This window comes from Pelobates fuscus, chromosome 6 (assembly GCF_036172605.1).
Source record: "Pelobates fuscus isolate aPelFus1 chromosome 6, aPelFus1.pri, whole genome shotgun sequence".
Lineage (NCBI taxonomy): Eukaryota > Metazoa > Chordata > Amphibia > Anura > Pelobatidae > Pelobates > Pelobates fuscus.
In genome coordinates, this window is record NC_086322.1 from 170432676 (window position 1) to 170446883 (window position 14208).

The window sequence follows — 14208 nt, forward strand, 5'->3', positions numbered from 1 at the left end:
TTCCATAAATTAAAGTTTCTCCTCCACCCTTTCTTTCCTGCACATTATGTACACACATCCCTCCCAGCTCCCCCTGACTTTTTGAACCATCCCTGGAAAACAGGTGGTGTTTTTACCAAAAGGCACATCTGTGTGGGTGTGTGGAGCAGCACAAAAGCAGGATAGCCACTATATATAGATCTGTCTACTCAGCTCTAATTGCATAATTTAATCACAGTCCTCTGCAACGGAAAGGCATCCATACTCCTTGCAGGCATCAAAGGAAACATCTTTCCAAGTCGTATCCTTTTGCAGACTTGCACACAACTCTACACCACACACCCAATTGTTGAATCCCTCCACTGGGAAAGATAAGGAATTTCATTCTTTTGTGTCGCTTAAACAAGCACTTCCTCCTGTATTTAGCTTGGGTGTTGTGGTGGTTCTTCACAGGTGATCTGGACAGTGGCCAGCTTCATCCTGCAGATTTGAAGTATTTTTATTTACCGTATATACTCGAGTATAAGCCGAGGCCCCTAATTTTACCCCAAAAAACTGGGAAAACTTATTGACTCGAGTATAAGACTAGGGTGGAAAATGCAGCAGCTACTGGTAAATTTCTAAATAAAATTAGATCCTAAAAAAATTATATTAATTTAATATTTATTTACAGTGTGTGTATATAATGAATGCAGTGTGTGTGTGGGTGTGTATGAATGCAGTGTGTATATGAATGCTGTGTGTGTATGTAGTGTGTATATAATGAATGGAGTGCAGTGTGTGTATATGAGTGCAGTGTGTGTATATGAGTGCAGTGTGTGTATATGAGTGCAGTGTGTGTATATGAGTGCAGTGTGTGTATATGAGTGCAGTGTGTGTATATGAGTGCAGTGTGTGTATATGAGTGCAGTGTGTGTATATGAGTGCAGTGTGTATGTATGAGTGCAGTGTGTGTATGAATGCAGTGTGTATATAATGAATAGAGTGCAGTGTGTGTATATGAGTGCAGTGTGTGTATATGAGTGCAGTGTGTGTATATGAGTGCAGTGTGTGTATAATGAATGCAGTGCGTGTATGAGTGCAGTGTGTATGCAGTGTGTATATAATGAATGGAGTGCAGTGTGTGTATATGAGTGCAGTGTGTATATGAGTGCAGTGTGTATATAATGAATGCAGTGTGTATGTATGAGTGCAGTGTGTGTATATAATGAATAGAGTGCAGTGTGTGTATATGAGTGCAGTGTGTGTATATGAGTGCAGTGTGTGTATATGAGTGCAGTGTATATAATGCAGTGCAGTGTGTGTATATGAGTGCAGTGTGTATATAATGAATGCAGTGCAGTGTGTGTATGAGTGCAGTGTGAATGCAGTGTGTGTATGTGTGTATGTATGAATGCAGTGTTTATGCAGTGTGTGTATGAATGCAGTGTGTATGCAGTGTGTGTATATAATGAATGCAGTGCAGTGTGTATGCGTGCAGTGTGAATGCAGTGTGTGTATGTGTGTATGTATGAATGCAGTGTGTGTATGTGTGTATGTATGAATGCAGTGTGTATGCAGTGTGTATGCAGTGTGTGTATATAATGAATGCAGTGCAGTGTGTGTATGAATGCAGTGTGTATGCAGTGTGTGTATGAATGCAGTGTGTATGCAGTGTGTATGCAGTGTGTATGCAGTGTGTGTATGAATGCAGTGTGTGTATGAATGCAGTGTGTGTATATAATGAATGCAGTGCAGTGTGTGTATGAATGCAGTGTGTGTGTGTGTGAGTGCAGAGCATTGGTGGGGGTGGGCATTTTATTAATTATTATTATTTAATTATTATTGTGATATATATATTTTTTAATGTTATTATTTTTTTATTATTATTATTATTTTTTTATTATTATTTTTTTTATCGTCCCCCCTCCCTGCTTGTTAGCTGGCCAGGGAGGGGGGCTCTCACTCCCTGGTGGTCCAGTGGATGGGCTGTAGGAGGGGGGCTGTCAGGAAGCTGTAACTTACCTTCACCGCAGCTCCTGTCAGCTCCCTTCTCTCTCCTCCGTCCGTGCAGCTCCCAGGTCAGCTCCCTCTGCAACTCTCGCGGCCGCGCGGAGCGTTGCCACGATAACCAGTGGCAACGCTCTGACCCCGCGGCTCTCGCGAGAGTTGCAGAGGAAGCCGACCTGGGAGCTGCACGGACGGAGGAGAGAGAAGGGAGCTGACAGGAGCTGCTGTGAAGGTAAGTTACAGCTTCCTGACAGCCCCCGGTCCTTGTCTGTATTATGGCAATGAAAATTGCCATAATACAGACAACTGACTCGAGTATAAGACGAGTGAGTGTTTTTCAGCACAAAAAATGTGCTGAAAAACTCGTCTTATACTCGAGTATATACGGTAATTTTTTTTCTTCCTCTGTCAGTTTATAGACCTATATGAATAATTTTTATTTTTTTTACTCTGTCAGCAGTGTAAACTTGTAGTTGGAGTTGTTTGTGTTTCTTTTGTTGGCTTGAAGATTATAACTTTTTTTTTTTTTCTTCCATTCTAAACTTAAGGGTGTACAAATGTTTATCTTGGTATGGGCCTAGGTAGCATTAGCTTGAAGTGAAAGGGTTAGTTTTTCACTTCGCTTCATGACTTGAAGTGCTCATGGTGAGAGGAACATGTTTATGCTCGAAACCTGCATATACTGAGATTTGTCTCCCATGCTCCTTCTTGAATCCCTCCTTTGCATATTTTTTGTGCTTTTTATTTATTTTTTTACTAATAAAATCCTCTCATTCCTTGCTTGCCCAGAGCTCATGAGTGCATTCTGAGCCAATGGTATGTTCCAATCACAGGCTTATTAATGAGAAGCCTGTGATTGGACCGCGTAGCCTCCGAGAGGGCATGGAAGATCGAAAGTTTTTTTGTTTTTTTTTATAATTTATTATCTTGAGCTTTGAAATATTCATTGGGGAAGCCTTAAAGGGACCCTCAAATACACAAACAAAAAAAGCAAATCAGCTTAGGTGAAATATTTCAATGGAAACATGCATGCATTTAAGGAATACTACAGCTAACCAGACCACTTCATCACAATGAAGTGTTGAGCACTGTCCCTGTTTTTAGTTTTGTTTTAGTTATTTTTGAACTGCAATATTTTTATTTTCATAGCAGAGTAAAGGAAACAACTTTAGCTTGCTGGAAAGCTTTATTTGTGAAGTGTGTATTTATATATATATATATATATATATATATTTTTTTTTTTTTTCATTTTGCAAAAAGTGCAGATTTCAATATAAATGTTCACTTTTTTTTTATTTTTTATAAATTAACCTGGTTACATCCCTTTTGGCTTTCAAGCTAACAGATCGTGTTACTTCCTCGTTTTATTCGCTCAGTGGAGCTAAACTTAAGAGGCAGCAATTGACCAAAGCACCTGCCTTGCAAAAGACTTCTCATTGATCTACATTGAGTCTGTGCTCGGACAGCTGCAGGAAGTCTGGGTTGGGTTTGGAGAGGGCTTGCAAAAGCAGGCATTTTTTTGCAAGCTGTTTTTAGCTATACCCCCAATGAAAAAATACAGAATTAAATGCGTGGATGTTTTAAGTTGGGGTATATCTAGTAAATAGTGATCTAGCATGATGTGGAAGCCCCCATAGGAAAGCATTATGTCCCTTTTGAGGAGCATTGGATTGCACCATGGTGAAGGTGGCCATGCCTCCTTAGTGGTAGGAAAGCTAAACAATGCCGAGGTAGCCTCTGCTCTGGAACAAGGTTTGTAAAAGTTTTTAACCCTTTAAATGACTGGTGGGGTGGGACATACCTGATACCACAAGGGACAGGAACACTAACATTTGGTATACAGACTGTATTCCTAACTCTATAGAGCTCCTTAGGGTAGGCATCACGGTAGCCAAAGTTAAACGGCATTTGAAGATTGCTTTTGGCTATTTTATCATAAAACTCCATAAGATCTTACAGTGGCTCAGTTGACTGTGGTAAATGCTGATTCCTTCTTTCAAAAAGCTGTACTGAGGATGATTTAGCATGTTGTTTAATAAGGACCAATGGCTTTCTAAATAGTCTGTACAATCCGGGTCTTGCAGGCCCTCCGTGCCTACAGAGCTGTGGAGTCTAAAGCAAGTTGTGTTTTGCTAAAATTAGGTAATGGAGAGTCAAACTTTTATTACCTGTGCATTATTGATAAACGTAGTTTTTTTTATTACAGTATATATTTCCCCTGTAGTCATAAACATCTGTGGAAGTGTAGTTGTTAGTGCTGTTACTTTCTTGATGACTGTATCTCTGCCTTTATGTATCCAATCCTCAATAACACCTTCAACAGCTGTGAATGCCCCTCTTCTCCTTTTTAACTTGATTGTACAAAAGCACTGACTGTCAGCTGAATACCAGCTGTTTTGCTTGTTCACTTTTGAGAAAGACTTCATTGTTGAACAATTTCTTATTTGGCCTCGGTGAAGTTTATGCACCTGGATGATTCACGGAATGTGCTGGTATCTTAATCTGAAAAGGAAACCTGTTTGAGTGGCATCTTTCTATAACACACTTTTGATGCATGCATGGCTTTAGTAGACACCTCAGCCGTTGTACAACTCAAACTCCCATCAATCTTTCTGAGCTTCCATGGGGTTTTGTCTGCTAGAATTCTAGGCATGTTGGTGTGACTGCTTAGCTTGCCATTCATTTAGGACATGACAAGCTGTAACTCCCTAAACTGACATTTAGTAGCATCATGCTGGTATGATGATGGCAAACATGAAGATGTACAACAAAATTAGAGGAAGCGGAAAAGAGGAAGCAATTATTGGGTTACTTTAGTGCGACTAAAAGTACCATGTAAATAGCACCAAAAATTAGAGATATAATACTTGGGTCTTATAGCTGGGCAGGTAAAATGTGTCTTCCCATAAACTCAAGCAGAAATGTTTGTTATATTTAAGTTTTTTTTGTTTTTTTATTTTTGTATTTTTTTTTTCTGTAGTACTTTCGATTTGTGGTGTGGATTCTGCGTGCTGTTTCTCCATATTTTAAAGTGGTAAAGTGCAACCCGTATTAGGCACTACATTCTATTCAAATTTTGTTCCAAGAGTGCTTATGGTAAAAAAATAAAAAAAATAAAAAAATTAAGGTGAGAAGTACCATTTTATTTTGTCTGCACCACTGACTTACTATGAAAACTGGAGTCTTTCTTGTGTTTAGTCTCTGTTTTCATGCCTACATTCTTAGATTGCTTGATATACATTGTCTTACCTTGGACACATACGCCTGTACAATTAGAGACAATCTATTTTAGGCCTCACCGAGTGTGAGTGTTGATCTCACAGTTCATGTGCCAGTTTTTTATTTAAGGGACACTCCAGGCACCCAGACCACTTCTGCCCATTGGAGTGGTCTGGGTGCCAACTCCCACTAGTTTTTATAAACTGCAATAATTACTTTGCAGGGTTAAGTCCTGGGGGCACTGCAGTGTCCTGCTGTGACAGGAAAACAGATGTTTTCCTGGCACTGGAGAGTCCATTTAACCCCTTAAGGACACATGACGTGTGACATGTCATGATTCCCTTTTATTCCTGAAGTTTGGTCCTTAAGGGTTTTTTAATTGGCCAAGCAACAACATTTGTTGGACAATCTATTGCTTTTGTTAAGTTGGTTATTCTGCTGCTTTTTTCAAATGCCTTTGAAAAATTAAACCTTTACATTTACTCAAAAATTCTTCATCCTTGGTACAATTGTAGAGATCTATCGTGTGCTGGCAGCCATCTTGGTTTGGGTGATTATTTTGCACAAAAATATTCTTCTCCAGAACCACTTTTGCGACAGATGTACAAAATGCTGTGGAAGGTCCTGTTGTGACTTAGTTTTGGATTTATTCAAGAGAAGTTGATTGAGCACGTGATTTGGTGGCTGTATTGATTACCCAAACATTTTCTCAACATATTGTCAAAACAATGCGGAATTTGTCACCTATATTTAAAGTAGAGTTTGTTTTGTGCACTTTTATCCCCCCTGTCTTTTACTTTGTCCAATGCGGTTTAGATTTCAGTTTGTGCGTTTAAAAAAAAAAAAGTAATGCTCCGTTGCATTTTTTTTATTGTAACACTGGTTTAGGCCTATATGTGCCGGATAAGTTGACCCACTAAATAAAGTGCAATTTTCGTGCCCAGCCTAGATCTGTGGGTGGAATGTTTTTAATATAAAATTAATGATTTACTTACTGTAACCTGTTATAATATAAGATTATTTTAAAAACAAAAACGTATAGTTTGTTTTTCTTTCCCCTAATAGGTCCCTAGCCAGTCAGCTGTATTTACATATGAATTAAACCAAACCGCAAACTGTACAGGTATACGCAGTTCTTCCAAAATTTGTGCAAAAAGTGTAAATAATGACTCTAAAGCGTTCTAAATACAGTGAGTGGTGATGGCAAGCAGTCTAAAAAATCGATACCTTTTTAGAAAAGAAGTTGGAAGTTATAGAGGTATGAAAAGAGGTTAAAGTATTGCATGCATCAGGCAAAGACTTTATTTTTGTCTCTGCCACATATCCACAGCTTAATATTCTGCATATTAGTCAACTCCTAGTTTTTGTAAGATATATTTTTAACTTCTTGTACACTGGCATATATGGCAAATTGCAATATAATGCTGCCATGAACGGAGTAGTTGGAGTCAAAAGGTTTTATGTACAGACTCCACTGCCCTATTTTAGCCGAAACAGACGAAAAATTGTTGCGTTGCAATGGGTTTAAGATCTTGTTTGTGTTTAAGATCTTCAGAGAATAAGACCAGAATAAGTGCATCTGAACCACAACATTAAGATGTAATGGTTTTGGCTCTTAGTATCTCTTTAAGACACTTGAAGGTCACTTCCTAAAAGGGCAGTTTGCAACATATGAGGAAACTGAATTTGATTATCTATTTGCAATTGTCATTCAGGTGCATATGCAGTGATTTGCTTCTAAAATTCCAAAATATATTTTTAGTTCTTGGTGTGGCTTACTGGTACACATATGACTTATTTGATAATGGATCCTTTGAAAGGCACTTAAGGCAGCCTATAAATTTGATTAATCTCTTCTTTTTGCATGCATTGTGTCGTAATCCACTTGATGGATCCATGTGATTATTTCGAGTATAAAATGCTACATAAATCTAGTGTCATTGTGCATTGACATGCATGTTGCCTATTGATATAGTAACTGAAACTAAGAATAACACAGAGAGGGGAACAAGCTGACCTTCTCAAAACAGAGGTCAGCACATTCACAGGGGGGTGGTGCTCAATGTGTAAATGTATGTATGTGTGCTTACAGCCAATATGCAAAAAATTTCTGTTTGCTGCCAGATGATCAAATTGAACATCTGGAATTTCCTCCCACCCTTTCCCTTTCTCTCTAAAACTAACATATTTTTGTTCTTTTTTAGAATCTGTTGGAGCTGCAGGCTGACTCTTGCACCAGATAGCTGTCATTTTGTATCTCGACAGCAAAAGAACATTAAATACAAAAACATTGTTCTGGACTCTTGAGAGAAGTGCGCAATTAAGGACTTGTCACAATGAATGTGACCAGCTTATTCTCCTTTACTAGCCCGGCAGTGAAGAGATTGCTTGGGTGGAAACAGGGAGATGAGGAGGAGAAATGGGCTGAGAAAGCGGTGGATGCCCTGGTGAAGAAGCTTAAGAAGAAAAAAGGAGCAATGGAAGAGCTAGAAAAAGCTCTGAGTTGTCCCGGGCAGCCCAGTAACTGTGTCACAATTCCTCGCTCTTTGGATGGCCGGCTACAGGTCTCTCATCGCAAGGGCCTCCCTCATGTGATTTATTGTCGTGTCTGGCGCTGGCCAGACCTACAAAGCCACCATGAACTGAAACCTTTGGAGTGCTGCGAATATCCATTTGGCTCCAAGCAGAAGGAGGTCTGCATCAATCCTTACCATTATAAGCGAGTGGAAAGTCCTGGTATGTATCTTGATTGTAAAAATACTGTAAAGGTAAAAAATAGAAGGGCTTTTTATTTTTTTATTTTCTTCTCCTCATTTTGTAGAGCAGTATAATTCATAGAGTTTGAAGCAAAGTTTGGTCATAAAATATTGGCCCATCCTCTTTTGTGGTGGGGTTTGTCTTTCCTCTTTAAAGGAGGTTTATAATAAGGTTTTCTATATCTAGCTTCCATTTTATGTTGATCAATCACCATCTAAAATCCATAGTGCACTTTATTGCCATAACAGAAGCACTTTTTTGTAAAAGCAACTATTTTAACCCTGAGACTGCCCGTGTTAAAATACGGCAGGCCCAAGCCAACCTGCTATGCTAGAAATATTTCATAGTTTTGAATCCAAACTGAACCTATAATTTTTGTTCTTACAAATATTTTTATTTTTTTTTCATACAATATACTGTTTTCTTAAAAGGACAGAAATGGCTTTCTTCTAATATCCCATATGTATACTTAACACAACATTAAGTATGAAATGTAAAGGGGAAAAACTACTCTCTTACACGCATCTTAATTCTACACAGACCCTAAAATATTATTAAATCTTGGCAGATAAGATAACAAAGGTACAAGAAACCTCAATATCTTGCTCTTCAGTTAGTCCCTGCTCAGGTCTCAAAAAATGTTTGCTCACTTCTGCCATTACAGAGAGAACCTAGACCATTTCCATATCAGACTAATCCCGTCCACAAGGTCAGATCCGAAATGCCAGAAAGTGGGTGGGATCAGTCTCCTGTTAAAATGGTATAGATTCTCTGTGATGACAAAAGTGAGCAAAAATATATATTTTTGAGACCTGAGCAGGGACTAACTGAAAGGCAAGCTATTGAGATTATTCAGAGCTTTTGCCAGTTCTGAGAGTTCTCAAATTATCTGGTTTTGTTGCAAAGTATTGACCTTTACTCTACACTAACTCCAATTCAGAGGGATTCTTTCTGCTGATATTAGCAGAGGGATTTCCCAGTTCACACAGTACAGTGTACTCTGAGTACCCCTACTGTGTGATTGCAGCATGAGAGGGAAATCTTTCTCATGCTTAAACTCTAGCATGCTATCCCTGCTGATCGCACGGTGATCAGTGCTTCGCAGCTGCAAAAGCCCCACGCTGATTGATCAGTCGGCAGTGGCATTCAGGGAGACCCCTCAGACTGGTGCAAAGCCATAGGGATTTAAATGCATTTAAAGAGCTTTATGCTGAGTTTACTTTGAGCTCCGTTAGTCTGGAGCTACTAAATATGATTCCAGCTGACAAGGGGCGGGTGCCAAGGTATCTGATACCTCAAGGTGAAGAGATCTTCCAACTGCACATGAGTAAATCTGTCGGGCATGCCCAATGCACTTTCCCAGCGTTAAGTGCACTGGTTAGATCAATGTCCCCTCACTCCCCCTCGTAATGGGTGTGAAAAGGATAAGAAATGAGGCAAATATTTAAAGGAACACTATAGGCCCAGGAACACAAACATTTATTCCTTACCCTATAGTGTTAAAATCACCATCTAGCACTCTTTGTCCCCCTAAATATAGTAAACTATTATTCCAGTCTGCTGCTGGCTATACCCCTTATCTGCCTGCTTGGCTGACATCAGAAGTATTACTTAAAGCTAATCACAATGCTTTCCAAAAGGAAAGCATTGGATTGACTGAGCTTATCAAGGGCAGAGCCAAAACAAGCCTGGTCAATCAGCTTCTAATCATAGAGATGCATGTAATCAATGAATCTGAGTGAACTTCCGTGTCTGCATGCAGAGGGTGGAAACACTGAATGTCAATGCTGCAAATGGTGAAGCACTGCCCCAGGAAGCACCTCTAGCAGCCATCTGAGTAGTGGCCAGTGGAGGTGTCCCTAGGGAGCAATGTAAACACCAGGCTTTTTGCAGAGAAAATGCAAAGGGAATGTTTATACTCACTAGAAGAATACAATAACCTGTAGTTGTTCTGGTGACTATAGTGTCCCTTTAAAAAAAAAAAGAGAGAAAATATTTTGCCTGCTTTTTTTTTTCAGCCTGTAGAGTGATGCAACTGTCTCATTCAAAACGAAAGCTTTTGAATGCGACGGTTGTATCAAATTAATGTACCGTATATACTCGAGTATAAGCCGACCCGAATATAAGCCGAGGCCCCTAATTTTATCCCAAAAAACTGGGAAAACTTATTGACTCTAGTATAAGACTAGGGTGGGAAATGCAGCAGCTACTGGTAAATTTCTAAATAAAATTAGATCCTAAAAAAAATATATTAATTGAATATTTATTTACAGTGTGTGTATAATGAATGCAGTGTGTGCGTATGTGTGTGTGTATGAGTGCAGCGTGTGTGTATGAGTGCAGTGTATGTGTGCATGAGTGCAGTGTGTGTGTGCATGAATGCAGTGTGTGTGTGCATGAATGCAGTGTGTGAATGCAGTGTGTGCAGGGCCGGTGCAAGGATATTTGCCGCCGTAGGCAAAACATTTTTTGCCGCCCCCTCCCCCCCCATATGTCCTGACTTCCCCTCCTCCTCCCTCAGTGGTCCTTACCTCCCCACCCCCGTGTTCCTTCACTCCCCCCCCCAGTGGTCCTGACTCACCCCTCCCCTAGTGGTCCTTACCCTCCCCTCCCCTAGTGGTCCTTACTTCCCCCTCCCCTCCCATAGTGGTCCTTACTTCCCCCTCCCCTCCCATAGTGGTCCTTATCCCACCCCCTCCCTCTCATAGTGGTCCTTATCCCCCTTCTCCCTCCCATAGTGTTCCTTATCCCCCCCATCCCTCCCATAGTGTTCCATATACCCCCCCTCCCTCCCATAATGGTCCTTATACCCCCCTCCCTCCCATAATGGTCCTTATACCCCCCCTCCCTCCCATAGTGGTCCTTATCCCACCCCCTCCCATAGTGGTCCTTATACCCCCCCTCCCTCCCATAGTGGTCCTTATACCCCCCTCCCTCCAATAGTGGTCCTTATCCCCCTCCCTCCCATAGTGGTCCTTATCCCCCCCTCCCTCCCATAGTGGTCCTTATACCCCCCTCCCTCCCATAGTGGTCCTTATACCCCCCTCCCTCCCATAGTGGTCCTTATACCCCCCCTCCCTCCCATAGTGGTCCTTATCCCCCCCCCCCTCCCATAGTGGTCCTTACCCCCCCCCCCTCCCTCCCATAGTGGTCCTTACCCCCCTCCCCCTCCCTCCCATAGTGGTCCTTACCCCCCTCCCCCTCCCTCCCATAGTGGTCCTTATACCCCCCCTCCCTCCCATAGTGGTCCTTATACCCACCCCCCCTCCCTCCCATAGTGGTCCTTATACCCCCCCTCCCTCCCATAGTGGTCCTTATACCCCCCCTCCCTCCCATAGTGGTCCTTATACCCCCCTCCCTCCCATAGTGGTCCTTATACCCCCCCCCTCCCTCCCATAGTGGTCCTTATACCCCCCCCCCCCTCCCATAGTGGTCCTTATACCCCTTTTTTTTATTATTATTAATTTTTTTTATTATTTTATTTCTTATTTTATTTATATATTTGTTTTCGTCCCCCCTCCCTGCTTGATATATGGCAGGGAGGGGGGCTCTCCTTCCCTGGTGGTCCAGTGGCATTGGTAGTTCAGTGGGGGGGAGAGGGGGGCTGGCAGAGCTGTACTTACCTTTCCTGCAGCTCCTGTCAGCTCTCTCCTCCTCCGCGCGGTCTGTGCAGCTCCTTCTATCAGCTCACACTGTAAGTCTCGCGAGAGCCGCGGCTCTCGCGAGACTTACACTGGGAGCTGACCGAGGTGCTGAACGGACGGCGCGGAGGAGGAGAGAGCTGACAGGAGCTGCAGGAAAGGTAAGTACAGCTCTGCCAGCCCCCACAGCCCCCAGTCTGTATTATGGCAATGCAAATTGCCATAATACAGACTCTGACTCGAGTATAAGCCGAGTTGGGGTTTTTCAGCCCAAAAAATGGGCTGAAAAACTCGGCTTATACTCGAGTATATACGGTATGTCACTTGAAATGTACGGTGTCTAACCCGGTGACCTTATAGCTTCATATGGCCAAAAAATAAAACCTCTACAAAAGATCATGCATAAACGAATATTTTTAAGTCCATTGATGGACCCCTCTTCTGTTTAAAAACAAAAACTCTATGGGCACTCAGATCATTTCCTCTTAATGAAGTGTAACCTGGGTGCAGTGCCTCTGTTTTGGTCCTGTAGTTCAAAACATTGCTGTTTTTTGAGATACAGCAATGTTTGCATCATTGTGCTAAACATGCCTCTAGTGGCTGTCTCCCTGATGGTGTTTCTGCTTCTAGAGTCTCTCCTTTTTATTTTTTTGATGTTCAACAGCAGTGGGTTTTTTTTGTTTTTTTTTCACATTGTTGCTTCTCTATGAGAAGTCAGCAGACGATATGAGACAGGAGGCTATTAGGACTGAGTCTCGGATCTTGAAACAAGGTAAGTAAAATATATTTTATATTTCTCTCCCCTATGACGCAGGTGCAGAAGGATAAAAAGGATTTAAAGGGACACTAGTAACCAGAACAATTGTAGCTTAATGTAGGTTTTCTGGTGAGTATAGTCAGTCCCTGCAGGCTTTTGTGCTTTGAACACTGCCTTTTCAGAGAAAATACAGTGTTTACAGTAAAGCCTAGGAACACCTCTAGTGGCCACTACACAGACTGCCACTAGAGGTGATTTCTGGGTCAGTGCTGCACAGTGTACCACACTGATGTTCAGTGTCTCTAGACACTGCATGGAGACACCACTGAACTCTCCCCATAGAGATGCATTGATTCAATGCATCTCTATGAGAGGATACTGATTGGCCAGGGTGGCGTTTCTTCGCCCCACACCCACCTACTTGGCTGACCTGACCAGGATTGACTATCTCAGCCAGTCCAATGATTCAATTGTAATGATGGCCAAGGAGGCGGGTCGGGGGTGGGGCCAGCTCTGGCAGACACATGCAGCGCTGAAAGTAAAGTGAGTTTTCTAGTTATTTATGGGGGCCTAGCATGTTTAACACTATAGGGTCAGGAATACACGTTTGTGTTCCTGACCGTATAGTGTTTCTTGAATTAAATGTTTTTAACCCCTTAAGGACACATGACATGTGTGACATGTCATGATTCCCTTTTATTCCAGAAGTTTGGTCCTTAAGGGGTTAATGGCTTTCATTTTAATTGCCCTGTAATGTATGTTACCAGGAGTTCCCACAGTAAGTAGTTAAAATGTTTTTGAGCTATTTGACACTTACTTGTGTTCCCTGGGCACCTGCACAGCTTTGGTTCCGGAGTGTGGCTAAAGGGGACATTCTCTTTCTATTTAAGAAATGTAAATTTCGTGCAACATCACAAATTCTCAATCTAATTTAGTCCTGTTACATTTGTACATTAGCAGAAGTTGTCCTTCCGCTTTAGTGTCAATTTTGTGCAGTTTTTCCATGTAATCTTTTGGGTGAAAGCATCTGTGACTATTGACCTAGCAAAATGAGAACAACTTGTTAAGACAGGAAGAAGCATGGGCTCTTGAAACATTCACAAACTGGCTACTTATTGTGGAACACGACCAAGGGACTCCTGCCTCTAAAAGAATGATAGTACGATGGTTATGGTGTTTAGAGTGGTGCTTTAAATGTAGAAGTCAACTCTGTTCAATTCTGGAAATGAGTACCTTCATCTTGGCTTCCTGTCGTTCATTTGAGTTTTCCCCTTTGCACCTGACCGTTAACATAGGGACAGAGACGGAGAAATAGAATTACTGTATTTATTGGCGTATAACACGCACTTTTTCTCCCTGAAAATAGGGGGCAAATGATGTGTGCGTGTTATACGCCGATATACATATTTTTCGCTCCATAAGATGCACTTTTTCCCCCCTCAAAAGTGAGGGGAAATGTCTGTGCGTCTTATGGAGCGAATGTTAAGGTAAATAAACCTTAACATTCGCTCCATAAGACGCACAGACATTTCCCCTCACTTTTGAAGCGTGGGCCGGTGTTCAGCGCGCACCGCGGTACTGGAACTTCAATTTCAGGTTCCGGTTTCTGGCGGGACTGAAAGGAAGTGCGCACTCAGTGTGCACACTTCCTTTCAGTCCCGCCGGAAACCGGAACCTGAAATTTACGTTCCTGTAACGCGGTGCGCGCTGTGAAGCCAGCCCACGCTTCAACAGGTAAGTTATTATGGGATGGGGGGGAGAGGAACACTATGGGATGGGGGGGAGAGGAACACTATGGGATGGGGGGGAGGAACACAGGTAACAAAAAAAATCTGTAGGAGATAATCCTGGAAATAAAATGTCACT

The 14208-nt window shown here is 41.8% G+C and overlaps 1 protein-coding gene across 2 annotated transcripts in view; it reads left to right on the top strand.

Annotated features, from left to right (window-relative positions):
* Positions 1-14208, top strand: part of SMAD1 (SMAD family member 1) — a 57837-nt gene that overhangs the window by 19399 nt on the left and 24230 nt on the right. For both annotated transcript variants that reach the window (XM_063458478.1, XM_063458477.1), the window contains exon 2: positions 7392-7923. In XM_063458478.1, the coding sequence (XP_063314548.1) occupies positions 7524-7923 (400 nt within the window). In that variant the 5' untranslated portion in view covers positions 7392-7523. The remainder of the gene's footprint in view (positions 1-7391; positions 7924-14208) is intronic.